Here is an 18,438-nt window from a genome sequence, read left to right on the forward strand (position 1 = left end):
AGCCCTATTCTTGAATAAAAATCTATTGCTTCCTCATTTTTATCAACTCAAATGTTATTTGTCACATGCTTCGTAAACAACAGGTGTAGAGCAGTGTTTCCCAATTAGGGGTACTAGGACCCCTGGTGTGTACATGGCCTATCCACAGGGGGTACTTGATGAGACTCATGAGACCATAGGCCTACTGGTAAAATGCACACAAGGGGTTACTCCGGGCAGAGAAAAATGTAGTTAGTGGTACATTAACCGAAAATGGTTGGGAACCACTAGCGTAGACTTAAAGTGAAATGATTACTTACAGGTCCTTTTCCAACAAATTAAAGATTTTTAAATATACATTGAAATAGTGACACAAGGAATAAATACACAGTGAATAATGAGTAAAAATGAACACCAGTAACGAGTCGATGTGCACAGGTAAGAGGTAATTGAGTTATGTATCAGTGGAGGCTGACTGGAGGAGCTATTGGAGGACGGGCTCAATGTAATGGCTGGAATGGAATCAATGGAACACTTTCCATATGTATGATGTGTTTGACTCCGTTCAATTTATTCCATTCCAGACATTACAATGAGCCCGTCCTCTTATAGCTCCTCCCACCAGCCGTCACTGGTGTGTACATATAGGTAGGGGTAAAGTAACTAGAGAACAGGATAGTTAATAGACAGCAGTGGTGAGTATGGTGCGTGCGTGCGTGCGTGCGTGCGTGCGTGCGTGCGTGCGTGCGTGCGTGCGTGCGTGCGTGCGTGCGTGCGTGCGTGCGTGCAAGAGAGGTCAATGCAGGTAGTCCAGGTAGCCATTTGATTAGCTATGTAGCAGACTTATGGCTTGGAGGTAGAAGCTGTTCAGGGCCCTCTTGGTTCCAGACTTGGTGTACTGGTACCGCTTGTCGTGCAGTAGCAGAGGGAACAATTTATGGTTTGGGTGGCTGGAGACTTTGACAATTTTTTTTGGGGGGGGGGGGCCTTCCTCTGACACCGCCTGGTATAGAGGTCTTGGATGACAGGGAGTTTGGCCCAAGTGATGTACTGGGCTGTACTCACAACCCTCTGTGAGGGTGTCTTTCAGTTGCCTTATCAAGCGCTGATGCAACCAGCCAAGATGCTCTTAATGGTCCCGCTGTATAACTTTTTGAGGATATGAGTGCCCATGTCAAATCTTTTCAGCCTCCTGAGGGGGAAGAGGTGCTGTCGTGCCCTGTTCACAACTTTGTGGATGGGTGTGTGGACTGTTCATTTCTTAGTGATGTTGACATCAAGGATCTTGAAGCTTTCAACCTGCTCCACCACAGTTCTATTGCTGTGATTGGGGGTGTGCTCACCCCTCTGTTTCCTGTAGTCCACGAAAAGGTTCCTTTGTTTTGTTGGCATTGAGGGGCGAGGTTCTTGTCCTGGCACCACACGCTCAGGTTTCTTACCTCCTCCCTATTGGCTACCTCATTGAGTCCTACCACTGTCGTGTCATCAGTAAACTTGACGATGGTGTTTGAGTCGTGCGTGGCCACACAGTCGGGGGTGAACAGGGAGTACAGGAGACTAAGCACACACTAAGCCCCCATGTTGATGATCAGAGTGGTGTATAAGTTGTTGCCTACCCTCACCGCCTGGGGACTGCCTGCCAGGAAGTCCAGGATTCATTTGCAGAGGGAGGTGTTCAGTCCCAGGGTCCTGAGCTTGGTGATGCGCTTGGAGGGGACTATGGTGTTCCTTTGTCCAGGTGGGTGAAGGCAGTGTGGAGTAAAATAGGGATTGTGTCATCTGTTGGGGTGAATTGGAATGGGTCCAGTGTGACTGGGATGATGGTATTGATGTGAGCCATAACCAGCTTTTCAATGCATTTCTTGGATATAGATGTGAGTGCTACGGGGCGATAACCTGCCTAAATGACTGTTGGTGTTCTTGGGCACGGGGACTATGGTGGTCTGCTTAAAACAAGTTGGTATTACAGACTGGGTCAGGGATGGGTTGTAAATGTTTGTGAAGACACTTGCCATCATCCCAGGTCAGTGCATGCTCTGAGTACGCGTCCTGGTATTCCATCTGGCCCTGTGGCCTTGTGAATGTTAACCTGTTTAAAGGTCTTACTCACATTGGCTACCGAGAGCAAGATCACACAGTCATCCAGAACAGCACCTCTCATGTATGGTTCAATGTTGCTTGCTGCAAAGCAAGCATAGAAGGCATTTCATTTGTCTGGTAGGCTAGCGTCGAAAGCTTGCAGGCTGGGTTTCCCTTTGTAATCCATTACAGTTTGCAAGCCCTGCCACGTCTGTAGTGTCAGAGCTGGTGTCATAGGATTTGATCTTAGTCTTGTATTGACACACTGCTTGTTTGATGTCTTATCTGGGTTTCTTTAAGTGTCTGGATTAATATCCCGCTCCTTGAAAGTGGCAGCTCTAGCCTTTAGCTCAGTGCGGATGTTGCCTGTAATCCATGGCGTCTGGTTGGGGAACATACAGTCACTGCACCTGTACATAGCCCATCCAACTATCTCATCCCCCATACTGTTATTTTATTTATTTTGCTCCTTTGCACCCCAGTATCACTACTTGCACACCCATCTTCTGCACATCTATCACTCCAGTGTTTTAATTGCTATATTGTAGTTATCCCGCCACTATGGCCTATTTATTGCCTTACCTCCCTTATCCTACCTCATTTTCACACTGCGTATATAGACTTTTTCTATCGTATTATTGACTGCATGTTTGTTTATTCCATGTGTAATTCTGTGTTTGTCGCACTGCTTTGCTTTATCTTGGCCAGGTCGCAGTTGTAAATGAGAACTTGTTCTCAACTAGCCTACCTGGTTAAATAAAGGTGAAACAAAAATGTACTGTGGGGGTGACATCTTCGATGCACTTTTTAATGGAAGTGTGGTAAACTCCTCAATGTTATCAGATGAATCCCAGAACATATTCCAGTCTGCTAGCGAAACAGTCCTGTAGTTTAGCGTCCGCTTCATCGGACCACGATGTACGATTATGATCATTGTTATTTACGATATATTTCTTTACAAACCGCTAATGGGCAATTCCACAGGAACAGAGTGGTTCTGAGACTCAGATTTTTCACATTAAAATGTCTAACAAAGAATTGATTGCAAAGTTAACCAAACCATACAACTCTATGAACAAGGACTGCTTTTAATAACTTCCACAGAAAATTATACAGAAACACATTTTATTTGTAATTTAAAAAAATATTTTTATTTTATGCACTTTGAGATTATCCTGTATAATGAAAAGCGCTTTACAAATGTAGCAAATTATTACAATTTACTTGAACAGTGCGGATACTTTTAATGTTATTTATTTAACCAGGTAGGCAAATTGAACAAGTTCTCATTTACAATTGCGACCTGGCCAAGATAAAGCAAATAATACAAAGTTTGTGAACAGAATTAAGGCACAAACTCATTCTGTTACCAAACAACATGCATCTGCACGGTTCTTCAAGTAAATGTTTTAGTAAAATGTTCTATGGAAATTGTATAAAGTAGTCCTTGTGCATAGAATTGTATGGTTGCAATCATTGGGTTTTTGTTAGACTTTTTTTTAAAGTGAGATCTGAGTCTCGGCATCACTTTTTTTTTTTTTTTTTTACATGGAATAGCTCTCATTTGAAGAAGACTGTGACAGTGTTAAGATGAAGAACAGAGTAAAATCTCTGATGTAGCGGAGGGATATGCGCTCCGCCTCCAGTCTTGACGCCAGGACAGGAGTAGGGAGAGTCGGGGGGGGAAACAGGCATTGGTGGGAAAAAAAAGTAGAAAATTAAAAAACGGCTTCATGTCGGACTGCTTTAAATAGAGAAAAAATAAGGAAACGACCAGCCTGCCTCAATTATTCAAAGGTATGCGACCACATACGTTTATCTACTAGATAAGCATGTTTCCATTGGAAGACTACCAAATTACCAAGGTTTAATCAGTGAAGTAAGGCTTGGGTACTTTTCCCGAGGGGGTGTAGCTAACCAGTTAGCTAGAGAAGTGATTGCAAAGTTATCTCTGGAATGGTGGAGAGGGAAGAGGTAGTTAGCTAGAATTGGGGTGGGATAAACGAGATTTGTGGTGAAAATAGGACGTGTTAACGTCAGCCATGTAAAACCACACGAAGAACTTTGATTGTAACATCAATTCGGTTCAACAACGATAACCAACTAGTTAACTTGTAGCGTGTTGAGCAAGCTAATTAACGTTAGCTTTAACGATAGCTAACGTTACTTGGCTAAGCTTAGCTAACAAACGTAGTTAGCTAAGTTCACTTTAGCGAAATTGGATGAGTTTATATATTTTCCACTCTTTATAGCCATAACTAATCATATGGCTACATACATAATTATAGATATCTGACACAAAAGACATAGCTAGCCAACTATGTGTATAAACATTAAGTGGAATTTTTAGGTACCTATACTTTCGCGCTAGCTAGGCATTCCATGTTATTGTGTACCTTGGAAGTTAACGTTAGCTACTTTATCACATTGTTCAGTGTAACTAGTTACGTTTACAAAGTTGTTTCTATGGGAATCGGGACATGTCTTTTGTGCTGGTTTCAAGCTTCAGTGGTAAAATGGTTGTGATCATGGGTCAAGTAAGAGTTTTTGATTTACCATCCTGCAGTAATGTCAGTGTCGCTTTCTGGTGTCAAATGATCATCCATTTGGCAATTAGGCAATATCCTTCTCAGTATCACCTTGGGTGGGGATGGGTAGACATCTCATGCTTAGTTACCTGAATCATCCTTTGTCTTCTCCCTTTAACTTTCACCGTGTAGCCAGAGCATGCCATGTCAGAATTGTCTCAACATGATTTATATTTTCTCTATGTTAAGTGTTGCGATACTTTTCGCTAAGCTTCATCTCAACAACATTCTGTTTTTCTGCCCAATGTTTACTGAATTGAGGCACTCTCAAAACCTGGTACCCATGGTGACTGCCACGGTCTCTCCAGCCAGACACTGTGTTGCTTCCTGACCCTGCTACAGGACAGCCAGGCAGGAACATACTGAGGTGTGACGTGATCAGTTGCTGGACTCTGGGGATCTGTGCACGTTTCCTGTCATTAAAGTTATTGTATTGCTGTCATTGCTCACATGGCATTACAGCCTCACAGAAACCAGCATATTATTTGGTCAGGCTGTGTCTAGAGAGCTTGCTTACCTACTTAGCTTATAGCCTAGTTGTCCATATCTTCATGGATGAAACAGGCCTATGTGCATCTTTAGTCAGTAAATGGCCTACCTAGCCTCTGCTACATTTTTGTTCTCCTTGTATGCCCTGTCATCTCACTTCATCATGACACATGCAAAGCTCATTTTTTTCCCCTGTGGTGACTGAAGTGTAGGGTATATTGTATTGCCTATAGAGCTCCTTTAGTGCTTTTTCCCTATTGTACCAATGAAGCGGTAAACTGCCTGGTGCTGTTGGACAGCTGTGTGCCGTAAGGGAGGGCTATGATGGGAAAGGATGGGAGAGGAAGCAGCTTTCAGTGAACTCACATCCTCTGCTAGGGCTGTTTTCAACAGCTGTGTGGCCATGCCTGTCTTCTTGCTGCCTCTGTCTACCCAGAGGTCTGTCTGTCAGGCTCTGTGTATCCCATCCATACATTGCCCAGATTAGGGCTTTGTGGGGCTGTTGCTTACAGATGTCACTAGTGCTGAGAAGATACCTGTATCTCAAGCATACCATACTCTTTGGTCTTTTAAAAACCTGCTGTATGTGAAATATTGTGCGCTATAGCATGGTAGATAAATACATGTGACTCTAGATCAGGGGTTTCCAAATATTTTCACTCAAGGCCCCCCGCGTGCTCCAAGTCTATTTCTATGGCAGCAAGCACTGTTCATGAGACACAGTTCGCTCTCTTGTTGGTTGGGAGAATTTAGCAGGTTTAAAGCTTATTTCCTGCTATTCTACACATTTAGTCAAGGGGCGCAAATGTTGCAGTTTTAAAGCACATTTTCTTGCAATTCTATACATTTCGGCATCTCATGTGATATTTGAGTGACAAAAAAATTACCACAATCTAGGGGCTAAAAAAACCTAGCATGGCCATTTGACAATTGTATTAAAAATCTCTCTAAAGTATGCAATGACTAGCATGACAAAAGGAACTGATGCACTACCCAATTTTGAAATGGCACCTTGTGCATTTTACTATTACAACTTTTTCAAGAGGTTAAGTTTCAAGCCAGACTGAGTTCATTTAAAAATAAGGTGTCGCGCCCCACCGTTTGGGATCCACTGCTCTAGATGAAATTGCTTTTATTTATTTTTATTTCACCTTTGTTTAACCAGGTAGGCTAGTTGAGAACAAGTTCTCATTTACAACTGCGACCTGGCCAGGAGAAAGCAAAGCAGTGAGACACCGACAGAGTTACACATGGAATAAACAAACATACAGTCAATAACACAATAGAGAAGTCTATATACAGTGTGTGCAAATGAGGTAAGGCACTAAATAGGCCGTAGTGGAGAAGTAATTACAATTTAACACTGGAGTGATAGATGTGCAGAAGATGAATGTGCAAGTACTGGGGTGCAAAGGAGCAAAAAAATGACAATCTGAGGTAGTTGGATGGGCTATGTGCAGTGATCTGAGCTGCTCTGACAGCTGATGCTTAAAGTTAGAGAGGGCGATAAGGCTTAAGTGATTTTTGCAATTCGTTCCAGTCACTGGCAGCAGAGAACTGGAAGGAAAGGCAGCCAAAGGAGGAATTGGCTTTGGGGATGACTAGTGAAATATACCTGCTGGAGCACGCGCTACGGGTGGGTGCTGCTATGGTGACCACTGAGCTGTGATATGGCAAACTTATAGATGGCCTGGAGTCAGTGGGTTTGGTGCCGAATATGACGCGAGGGCCAGCCAATGAGAGCATACAGGTCGCAGTGGTGGGTAGTATATGGGGCTTTGGTGACAAAACAGATGGCAATGTGATAGACTGCAACCAATTTGCTGAGTAGAGTGTTGGCGATGTCATTTACAAAATAGCCTCAAGTCAAGGATCAGTAGGATAGTCAGTTTTACAAGGGTATGTTTAGCAGTGTGAGTGAAGGAGGCTTTATTGCGAAATAGGAAGCCGACTCTAGATTTAATTTTGGATTGGAGATGCTAAATGAGAGTTTAGTCTAACCAGACACCTAGAATATGTGGACAACTACAAATACCAAAGTCAGAACCGTCCAGAGTAGTGATGCTGAGCGGGCGGGCAGGTGCGGGCAGCGATCGGTATAAAAGCTTGCATTTAGTTTTACTTGTATTTAAGAGCACTTGGAGGCCACGGAAGGAGTGTTGTATGGCATTGAAGCTCGTCTGGAGGTTTGTTAACAGTATCAAAGAAGAGACAGAAGTATACAGAATGGTGTCGTCTGCGTAGAGGTGGATCAGAGAATCACCAGCAGCAAGAGCGACATCATTGATGTATACAGAGAAGAGTCGGCCTGAGAATTGAACCCTGTGGCACCGCCATAGACTGCCAGAGGTCCGGACAACAGGCCCTCCGATTTGACACACTGAATTCTGTCAGAAGTAGTTGGTGAACCAGGCGAGGCAGTCATTTGAGAAACCAAGGCTGTTGAGTCTGCCGATAAGAATGCGGTGATTGACAGTCGAAAGCCTTGGCCAGGTCGATGTTTCTGACATTAGGTCTGTTTTCCAAAAGAAGTTAAATACACTTTGTTTCCGTGCCACGATACTAAGGCGTATGGTGATACTGTTATCGTCCTAGATGTCACCTAACCTGAGGATTCTGTTTTGCAATATATTTCTAACGGCTTCTGATCTTTTTTCCTCCCCAGGTTCGACACTAGACCTTAACGTAGGCGCTGGTCACCACATCATATGGACTAAACCAGAGACTCTGAACGAGAGAGGGAGAAGAGGAGAGAATAGGTCCTTTTTCCTATTTATATCTGCCTATTGACTAGCTACGTTTGTAAATCCTCTGGGCTGTTGTGTCCCAGAGAGGTGGGATCTCAGCTGGACTTGTTCCCCAAACTGCACTCCCCTCAGTGGGGTTGGTTGTGACCCAGTGCCAGGGTACATCCCACCTCACGGCAGGCTTTCCTTTCCTGAGCAGCTGTGTCCTGCCTGCGTCCTGCCTCTATTTCCTGTCCTTGGTGTGCAAGGCTAAGCTGCCTCTTTCCACCCCACCCCCCCCACCACACACACACACACACACATTCTCATTCTCCCTCCCTGTTTACTGTGATCCAAGAACAGGACTCGTCAATCACCTAACTTTCTGGTAAATTTCTCCCTCTCACCAGACAGCAGCACCATGACCTCTATGTCCAGCCTCTTCTCCTTCACCAGTCCAGCTGTGAAGCGTCTGCTGGGGTGGAAGCAGGGCGACGAGGAGGAGAAATGGGCTGAGAAGGCTGTTGACGCCCTGGTCAAGAAACTGAAGAAAAAGAAGGGAGCCATGGAGGACCTGGAGAAAGCCCTCAGCAGCCCAGGACAGCCCAGTGAGTGTGTCTGTCTGTAGTGTACTGTGTGCAGCATCATACTTGGTCCGGGCAAGGTGTGAGTGACACTGTCTCTTTGGATCAGAGAGTCTGCTAGATGACTTTATAGCAGCATCATACTTGGTCCAGATATTTTAGAACCTTCCCTAACCCGTCTCTCTATCTCCTGCCCTGCCAGGTAAGTGTGTGACCATCCCTCGGTCTCTGGACGGTCGTCTCCAGGTGTCTCACAGGAAGGGGCTCCCCCACGTAATCTACTGCAGAGTGTGGAGGTGGCCTGACCTACAGTCTCACCATGAGCTCAAGCCTCTGGAGGTGTGTGAATACCCCTTTGGCTCCAAGCAGAAGGAGGTCTGCATTAACCCCTACCACTACAAGAGAGTAGAGAGCCCAGGTACGTAACCACTAGCTTGTAGCTAGTACATACTGGCATTTAAATCGTGTTCATTCCTACTATAGTATTGATCTAATGCATTGAAAGACCTAGCCTATACGTGATGGATTTGTGGCTGTTGTGCACGTCCTTCTGCATGGACTGAACAAGACACAGTAAGGAGAATCTGACTTAAGTTACCATTTAACCAATTGAAGGAGAGTACTGCATCCTTGACCAATTGAAGGAGAGTACTGCATCCTTGATTATTCATACTATTTTGATTTCCAGGAAATATGTCTCAAGGTGATTGCCTCAACAATATGGGGGCATTCTGGCTGCTACCCTAGAGATGGATGTGATATCTGCCCTTGAATTGGTAAAAACAAAGCTGTCAGTCACATGTTGAGGAGCACAGTTACAGATGACCTGATCAGTAGGATCTGCATCATATTAGCACCTTTTTAGAATTAAATGGGGGGGGGGAACACAACTGGTATTGGTAACGTGTAGATCCTTGCAGTGGACATGCACCACACCACAGCCACCGATGACAACAGGTCATTTTCACTGGTTTCAAATTAGTGTCCCAAGGTTCCTTTTTTTATTTATTTTTTATTTTTATAAAGGCGCTTCAAATCAATATGTATATTTATTTTAAAAATCTCTTCACCAGTGCTGCCTCCGGTTTTGGTGCCTCGCCACAGTGAGTTCAACCCCCAACACAGCCTCCTGGTCCAGTTCAGGAACATGACTCACAACGAGCCCCACATGCCCGTGAACGCCACCTTCCCAGAGTCCTTCCAGCAGCACAGCGGGGGCAGCGGCTCCTCTTTCCCAATCTCCCCCAACTCCCCCTACCCTCCCTCCCCAGCCTCCAGTGGCGGGGTGGGCACCTACCCCAACTCTCCTGCCAGCTCTGGACCCTCCAGCCCTTTCCAGCTTCCAGGTAGATGTCAGTATACACTCCTATCCTTTATCATGCACTTATGTGTTTATTGATATTGTAATAGCAGCTAACAGCATATGTCACGTTTTCTTTCACACTTGTACCCGTCACCTGGTCTCACACTGCCTTTGGCTTCTATGATGTACTGTACCGTCACCTGGTCTCACTTCCTTTGGCTTCTATGATGTACTGTACCGTCACCTGGTCTCACTTCCTTTGGCTTCTATGATGTACTGTACCCGTCACCTGGTCTCACTTCCTTTGGCTTCTATGATGTACTGTACCGTCACCTGGTCTCACTTCCTTTGGCTTCTATGATGTACTGTACCCGTCACCTGGTCTCACTGCCTTTGGCTTCTATGATGTACTGTACCCGTCACCTGGTCTCACACTGCCTTTGGCTTCTATGATGTACTGTACCCGCCACCTGGTCTCACTTCCTTTGGCTTCTATGATGTACTGTACCAGTCACCTGGTCTCACACTGCCTTTGGGGACAGTCAAAAATGGCAGCTAAAGTGTATACCAAAGGCCTGCATCAGGGTGACTGGTGAGCGTCAGTGTGCCCATCGCTGGACACAGCATAGGGTCTGACCTCCAGCTCCTGTTCTGGTGAATTCCCCCCAGGTTTGAATCACTGCAGTGCTTTCACTTCTATGTAGTGGTGGAAAATGTACTCCATGCTCCTACTTGAGTAAAAGTAAAGATGCCTTAATCAAAAAGGACTCAAGTTAAAATCACCCAGTAAAATACTACTTGAGTAAGTGTTTGTTTTTTAAATATACTTAAGTATCAAAAGTATGGATAATTTAAAATTCCTTATTAAGCAAAGCAGATAAAAACCAGAGTCAAACAATTTGTGTTTAGTGAGTCTGCCAGATCAGAGGCAGTAGGGATGACCAGGGATGTTCTCTTGGTGAGTGTGGATTGGACCATTGTCTGCCCTGCTAAGCATTCAAAATGTAACAAGTACTTTTGGGTGTCAGGGAAAATGTAAAGTACATACTTTTCTTTAGAAATGTAGTGAAGTTAAATAGTAGTACAGATACTCAAAATGACTTAAGTAGTATTTTTACTTAAGTACTGTACACGAGTGCTAGTGCTATCATTTCTATGTGGTGTAACAGGAGGAAAAGCAGTGTTGAGTTGGGAAGCTGTGTTAATTTTCAGAAATACGAATACGTCTCCAGAGAAATCTGTCCACCCTCTAAGCAAGGTGGTAACCTGTAACTGGTCTGTAGGAAGACCAGCCTTCTCATAAAAACCATTACCAATTGTCCCCAGCCACGCCCCACTTTCTCAATTTCTGTCCTCATAAGTGGTTCTGAAATACAAAACAAATGGGACTGTCCATAGAGCCATACGTTAGTGTTCCATGTGACGGATGTGTGTGAAATCCTACACCCGTTTCCGGGTAGAGAAAGATCCTGTGGTGATGTGTTTTAACTCCTCTTGGGAGTTGTCAGAGTGTGTGACTGTGGGCATGCATGCGTCCGGCTCTTCTGTGTATGTGTCCGGCTCTTCTGTGTATGTGTCCGTCCGCTGTAAGTGTGTGGACAGCCATTTGTCATCCGCAGCAGCTGGTCTCCTAACTATCCGTCCATTGTGGTCTTCCGTTCCAGCTGATACCCCACCCCCGGCTTACATGCCCCCTGATGAGCAGATGGGACAGGAGGGGTCCATGGAGACCAGCAGCAGCGGCCCCAGGAACATGCCTAGTGGGGGTGAGGAGTCGGACTTTACACTTTATTTAACAGGGATGATTTTTATTTTTCTGATCACAGGAATTCCTGCTTTCAGACAGAATTCCTGCTTTCAGAAACGAGGTACGTCATGCTCTGAGTCACACTCTTGTGACTTCTATTGAAGGCTCTACAATCACTCAGGACAAGGGCCAATGAAGTCCGCACCTCGCTGGAAGCCCGCCTTCCACAGGTGATAAGTGGCTCGGATTAATTCCTTCCCGAGCCCAGAAATGGGTGTCTCATGGCCAAGCGTTGTATCTTGTTTCCCTCCTTCAGGGAACAGTACTTAGTCATAACGTTTTGTTCCCTTTCGCTACAACGTACCTTGGAGAAATATAATCACGCCCCAAGCCGACCCCAACGGATACTAAATGAAACGACCCATGGCAAACCATCCATACCTGACCCAACCAGATGTGGCAGTCTGGGTATTGAGCACACGGCGTGCTGCTTAGTGACCTTTCCCCTTTCCCAGCCGTAAGCACACTGGGGGCAGTGATACTCAGGTGATAACCTTGAGGACGTGTGTGGTGATGCCTAACTCATCTCCTTTAGTCAACTCTTTAAACTGCCCAAGACGCTGCAGACTCCTGGTGGAGTGGGCACATGCACCACAAGGTAACCTTTAACCTTTGCTGCTGTATGACAGGGAGATAGCCTCCACAATCCAGTGGGAGAAATGCTGCCCTGCCGCCAGCTGGATTAGCATAACAGACACAAAGCTGGTCACATAACCGTTTATCTTGGGTCCGTTCAATGTACGTGCATAAAGCTCGCAACGGACACAGGGCATGCAACCTCTGAAGAGCAACAGAAGGAGGGCGTGGAAAAGGAAAATAGCTCAAAGCTAAGGACCTGTAGGTCATAGCCATTACTTTTGGGGCGAAGGCTGCATTTGGACACCTTAGTCTCCCAGGGCGAACTGAGTACAGGACGGGTGTACGGATAGCATGTGGAGGTCCCCAACTTGTTTATCTGTGGCATGCTAGCTGTTATGCATGCTAGCTGATGTTATCCATGATAAGGATTCTATTCTGAGCTAGGTTAGCTATCCTTTGACTGCAGCACGGTCTGTTTAGAATAACCAAGTTTTAATTTTAACCGTATACTTAACGAGTGGGCTACCTTAGCAATTTCACCATTAGGAAGCCGGAATAGCTAGCAGTAACTAGCTCGCCTCAGCAAGGTGGCTAAACTGGCAAGCACGCTATGCAGTGCTTGTTAGCTAGCTTGGTCTCAAGTCTACGTAGGACCGGATCAGAGGTTGGACCCGGACCCTTCTGGGAAGAGTCAAGCGGCGCTTAACCAAGGCAGACACAGGTGGTGGGGGGATACTCACAGAACCTGGTTGCCCTCTCTCTTTGAGTAGCCTCTCATAACCGATGACAGAGCTCACAGGAGCTGTGACCAGAACAACAACCCAAACCATCGCTGTGTCCCTCAACTTAGACTCAGCTGAGGTATGGGCACCCAGGAGAGGAAGTGACTATCGGGAACACCAAGCCCCCTAAAGACTCCACGATTGTCAAGAGAACCTGCGTTGCGGACTAGTAAGGGAAACAGTGCCAGCTGTGCCCTAGTCTCACGCACGAACTGATTGGAGCGAGGGCAGCCTGAGCATGCGCCGAGACATGCAGTGCCTTCGGAAAGTATTCAGACCATGTTTTTTTTTTAACGTTACAGCCTTATTCTAAATTGTATTAAATTGTTCTCTCCCCCCCCCATCCACACTAGCCCGTAATGACAAAGCAAAAAACTGTTTAGGTTTTTGCTAATTTATACAAATAAACTGATCACAGGTATTCAGACCCTTTACTCAGTACTTTGTTGAAGCACCTTTTGGCAGCGATCACAGCATCAAGTCTTCTTTGGTATGACGCTACAAGCTTGGCACACCTGTGTTTGGGGAGTTTCCCCTACTCTGCAGATCCACTCAAGCTCTGTCAGGTTGGATGGGGAGCGTTACTGCACAGCTATTTTCAGGTCTCTCCAGAGATGTTCGATTGGGTTCAAGTCCAGGCTCTGGCTGAGCCACTCAAGGACATTCAGAGACTTGTCCCGAAGCCACTCCTGCGTTGTCTTGGCTGTGTGCTTAGGGTCGTTGTCCTGTTGGAAGGTGACCCTTCACCCCAGTCTAAAAACAGACTGCTCAGGAGTTCATCAAGGATCTCGCTGTACCTTTCTCTGTTCATCTTTGCCTCGATTCTGACTAGTCTCACTGTCGTTGAAAAAATATCCCCACAGCATGATGCTGCCACCACCGTGCGTCGGGATGGTGCCAGGGTTCCTCCAGACGTGACGCTTGGCTTTCAGGCCAAAGAGTTAAATCTTGGTTTCATCAGACCAGAGAATCTTGTTTCTCAGGCTCTTAGAGTCCTTTAGGTGCCTTTTGGCAAACCCAAGCGGGCCGTCGTGCCTCTTCCTGACGAGTGGCTTCCGTCTGGCCACTCTTCCATAAAGGCCTGATTTTGCAGCGTGCCGCAGAGATGCTTGTCCTTCTGGAAGTTTCTTCCATTTCCACAGAGGAGCTCTGTCAGTGACCATCAGGTTCTTGGTCACCTCCCCAAATTGATCTTCCTATAGCAGCCTGCTCTAGGAAGAGTCTTGGTGGTTCCAAACTTCTTCCATTTAAGAATGATGGAGGCCACTGTGTTCTTGGATCTTCAATGCTCCATTCATTTGTTGGTACCCTTCCCCCAGATCTGTGCCTCGACACAATCCTGTCTGACTCTACGGACAATTCCTTCGACTTCATGGCTTGGTTTTTGCTCTGACGTGCACTATCAACTGTGGGACCTTTTATAGACGTGTGTGTGTGCCTTTCCAAAGCATGTCCAATCAATTGAATTTACCACAGGTGGACTCTAATGAAGTTGTAGAAACATCTCAAGGATGATCAATGGAAACAGGATGCACCTGAGCTCAATTTCAAGTCTCCATAGCAAAGGGTCTGAATACTTATATAAATTTATTTTTGTTTTTGCTTTGTCATTATGGGGTATTGTATGTAGATTGCTGAGGATTTGTAACAAAATGTGGAAAAAATCAAGGGGTCTCAATACTTTCTAAAGGCACTGTACAAAATAACAAATGCGAGTCTTAATTCATAGGGCGTTGGCTTGTTAGTGTAACCCCTCGATTCTTGACTGTCGCTACTTTGCAGGACTGATACACAGGATCCTCCGTTTCAGGCAAGTGCCTTGTTTATTGTAGTCTGGCAATAAAGCCCACAAAGTAGGTGTTCACGTTAGAATCAGACCGTTTTGAATTTACATTTCTCCAGCTCCTGTACATGAGTATAGTAGTCACGACTTTGTCTTGACCGCTCCAGGTGAAGTTAGCCGTTTCACGTCTCATTAGCTAGCAGCGTAAACATTCAGATTGTTTATTTAGCGCTTGCTAGCATCACGATACAAAATGCATAAGGATACTGAGATGTTAAAATATCTGATTTTCATTTTGATCCATATACATTCAAAAGGCACTTTATACAGATAGCATTTCACCCCGTGTTGAATATGACCAACAGTGTTGGCTTGATCCCAAGATATTAATGTTTTGTGATTGTTGGTGTCGTAAAAATGGTAGCTAACAGGTTAGTAATTATCATGTTTGACATTTCAGTGGAAATACTATGAACTTTTTTGAACGTTTTAGCAAAAAAATTACATCCTGTATCAGCAGTTATTGGCCACCCTTACTATTTTAAATTACAAGTTATAGCCATTTGATTTTGTTCAAAAAGAGACTCCAACCTTGTATCAAAGAGAGCTCAACTTTCTATGTACCATCTTTGCCATAATCATAAATGAAAGGGAATTCATATGGTAGCAACGGTGAACTTGACACAAGACCAGTACCTGTTCATACCAGGAGAGGGCATAAGAGCAAGGCATATAAGCCTTGAACAGATGTAATATCTTCTAATTCCTATAAATACAATATAAATACTCTACATGCAGGTGAAAATTGTTCCTGCTACATTAGGCTTTGTCATTTCGGTCGCATTAGCCATCTTACTTATTGCTATAGCCAGGCCAAGCAATTTGAAGAATAACTAATTGTTTGTATGGTTCTCATGTTTCCTAATCACAAACTTCAGCGTCCAGGGGGTGAGCACTCTCTACCACTAAGGGACCGTTTAGTTGGCGCAACGTAAGACTGACGTTTTCCAGTGTGTTTTTAATAGCGTGACTCGTTTGTGTTCACACCGAGCTGAATAATTTAAGTAATGAATACGAGCCTCAAGCCTGTCACCTGTGGAAGGCTGGGCTCCCAGCGAGGTGTGGATTTCATTGGCCTCGTCAGGCATAATTGTTGCTAGAGTAGGAGCAATGGGCACAACAAATGCACCACATCGTTCATGAATTGATCAGATTAAATTGTACATTTTCAAGATTACGCATACCTTTATCTTTACAACACAGAAGGATCCCTGTAGATGTGGAGTATGAGAAACCTAGCCACTAGTGCCGTATTGTGTTGAACAACATCTCCACCTTGTCCCTGTAGATGTGCAGCCAGTGGAGTATGAGGAACCGAGCCACTGGTGCAGTATTGTGTACTATGAGTTGAACAACAGAGTGGGTGAGGCCTACCATGCTTCTTCTACCAGCGTCCTGGTGGACGGCTTCACCGACCCCTCCAACAACAAGAACCGCTTCTGCCTGGGGTTGCTCTCCAACGTCAACCGTAACTCAACCATAGAGAACACACGCCGCCACATCGGCAAAGGTGAGCAGGGCAATACATTGAGATTAATAGATTAGTTAAGTGGATATGAGGTTCAGAGAAAGTGTGGGGGAAGGAATGGTGAAAAACATGCATGATATTCTGTTGAATCATGCATTTCTTAATTTATGGATGTTTATTTTTTTTTAGGTATTACTGTTGGCGCTAGAAACACTAGCATTTAGCTAGGTATCATTACTCTGGAGCTAGAAACACTAGCATTTAGCTAGGTATTACTGTAGGAGCTTGAAACACTAGTATTTAGCTTTTACTTGCTCTCTCTCTCAGCCCCCCCAGTGGTCCACCTGTACTGTTGGCGGTGTATGCAGCATGTCTGAGTGACACCAGTATCTTTGTTCAGGGTTGTAACTCTCATTCTTTCTCTCCTCAGGGGTCCACTTGTACTATGTAGGAGGTGAGGTGTATGCTGAGTGTCTGAGTGACACCAGTATCTTCGTTCAGAGCCGGAACTGTAACTACCATCATGGTTTCCACCCCACCACGGTGTGCAAGATCCCTAGTGGCTGCAGTCTGAAGATCTTTAACAACCAGGAATTTGCTCAGCTACTGGCCCAGTCTGTGAACCATGGCTTTGAGGCTGTCTACGAACTGACCAAGATGTGCACCATCCGCATGAGCTTTGTGAAGGTGATATACAATTACATTTTGATTTGAACGTTTCTACTAGTTTCAGTACCATGTTACAATTCACTGCTTTTATCATCTTGGCCATTGACTCAAAAGTTTTTGTGGAAATGACATTTAACTTAGTTTCATTGAAAGAGCAAATCTGCAGTGTTGAGAATAACATTAGGGCACATTGTAGCATAACATTGTGCAATGGAAAACGAGGATTTCTTATTGGAAAATTTGCAGTTTCATTCCTTTTCTGACCATTTACTTCCTTTTGTGAATATGACCCAGCTTTCTCTCTTTCTCCCTCTCCACAGGGCTGGGGAGCTGAGTATCACCGACAAGATGTCACCAGTACCCCTTGTTGGATAGAAGTTCATCTTCACGGCCCTCTGCAGTGGCTGGATAAAGTGCTGACACAAATGGGCTCTCCTCTCAACCCCATCTCTTCAGTGTCCTAATGGTCCCCCCCCCCCCCCCCAAGACCAGACTCTCAATCCCCTCTCTTCAGTGTCCTAAAGGTTACCCGCCAGGCTGGGAGATTCTTTCAACAAAAAAAATTCAAACTTAACTGTATAATTTTTTTGCATTGTTTAATGAGCAAAAGCAGGTCTTCAAAGGCTGAACTGTTTCCACTATCTGACAGCAGAAGGGATTTATAACCCAGAGCAGCAGAATTATGTTGAGAAAGAGCAGAAGATAGACGTAAAACCGACAGAAGAATATTCAGAGTAGCGGCACAAAATATTGGACAAACTACTGCTCTGAGTCATCACTACCAACCATGTGCTTCTATTGAGTAGTAGGACTGGAAAGCATGTACCTTAACTGTTTCTGATTTTTGCATAAAAATGTTTGGTAATGATTTTCTTTCTATGTTTCTGTTAAAAGAAAATGATGTATCACTACTCTGCCTTTACCACAGTCAAACTACTTGTGATTTTACTCTAACTGTCCTTTCTTGCCATCTTAAGGTATAGATATCATTATGTTCACTATTAGACCCAGATCTCATAACAAAATGTTAACTTTTTTTATAGTTTCTATCGCTAGAAAAAAAAAAAACACTGATTTACTGCCTTAAATAAAGTATGTCTAACTAATAAATATGATATGGTGGATTCATTTACTCAATGCTTTGAACAGTGACAAGCTAGGAACATCACACTTCTCATCAGGTGACTTTATTGATGAAAGTTCTCAATGTCAACGATGCTTGTCGAATCTCTGTTCATATATGTTCAAGTGACTCCATTAATTAACCATTTTGTGCCCTCTTTATTTTGGGGGGGGGGGGGGGAATCCTGTGGAGGCTACGTATGTTTTGGTGTGTAGGGTACAGTTTCTGGCATTCTGATATGATCAACTTCATTAGCACAAAGTAAACTTGTAATGGGCAACAATTACATTTTATTTAGGTGTTATTTTTGACTGGTTTTGTCCCTGCTTGCCTGTTAGGACAACTTCTATGGGGAAAAAAACATGCATTGGTGTGTACTTTTATGATGCTGAAATGTAAGGGTTGCGACACTACAGTCA

The 18,438-nt window shown here is 44.6% G+C and overlaps 1 protein-coding gene across 6 annotated transcripts; it reads left to right on the forward strand.

The window, feature by feature from the left end:
* Positions 1 to 655: 655 nt before the first annotated feature.
* Positions 656 to 18,006, forward strand: smad5 (MAD homolog 5 (Drosophila)). 6 transcript variants are annotated; one of them, XM_082955439.1, is made up of 9 exons: positions 656 to 674; positions 7,801 to 7,894; positions 8,272 to 8,469; positions 8,648 to 8,863; positions 9,519 to 9,797; positions 11,413 to 11,514; positions 16,048 to 16,269; positions 16,658 to 16,914; positions 17,217 to 18,006. In XM_082955439.1, exons 3-9 carry the CDS (start codon positions 8,283 to 8,285, stop codon positions 17,358 to 17,360), a joined length of 1,407 nt encoding a protein of 468 aa, XP_082811565.1. In that variant the 5' UTR covers positions 656 to 674; positions 7,801 to 7,894; positions 8,272 to 8,282; the 3' UTR covers positions 17,361 to 18,006.
* The last annotated feature ends 432 nt before the right edge of the window (positions 18,007 to 18,438 follow it).

The sequence above is a fragment of the Salmo salar genome, chromosome 09 (assembly GCF_965601325.2).
Source record: "Salmo salar chromosome 09, fSalSal1, whole genome shotgun sequence".
Lineage (NCBI taxonomy): Eukaryota > Metazoa > Chordata > Actinopteri > Salmoniformes > Salmonidae > Salmo > Salmo salar.

Coding starts and splice junctions, on each gene's coding strand:
- smad5 (XM_082955439.1), top strand. CDS start 8,283: ATGACCTCTATGTCCAGCCTCTTCTCCTTCACCAGTCCAGCTGTGAAG. Junction 8,864..9,518: donor CAAGAGAGTAGAGAGCCCAG/GTACGTAACCAC, acceptor TCTCTTCACCAG/TGCTGCCTCCGGTTTTGGTG. Junction 9,798..11,412: donor TTTCCAGCTTCCAGGTAGAT/GTCAGTATACAC, acceptor CTTCCGTTCCAG/CTGATACCCCACCCCCGGCT.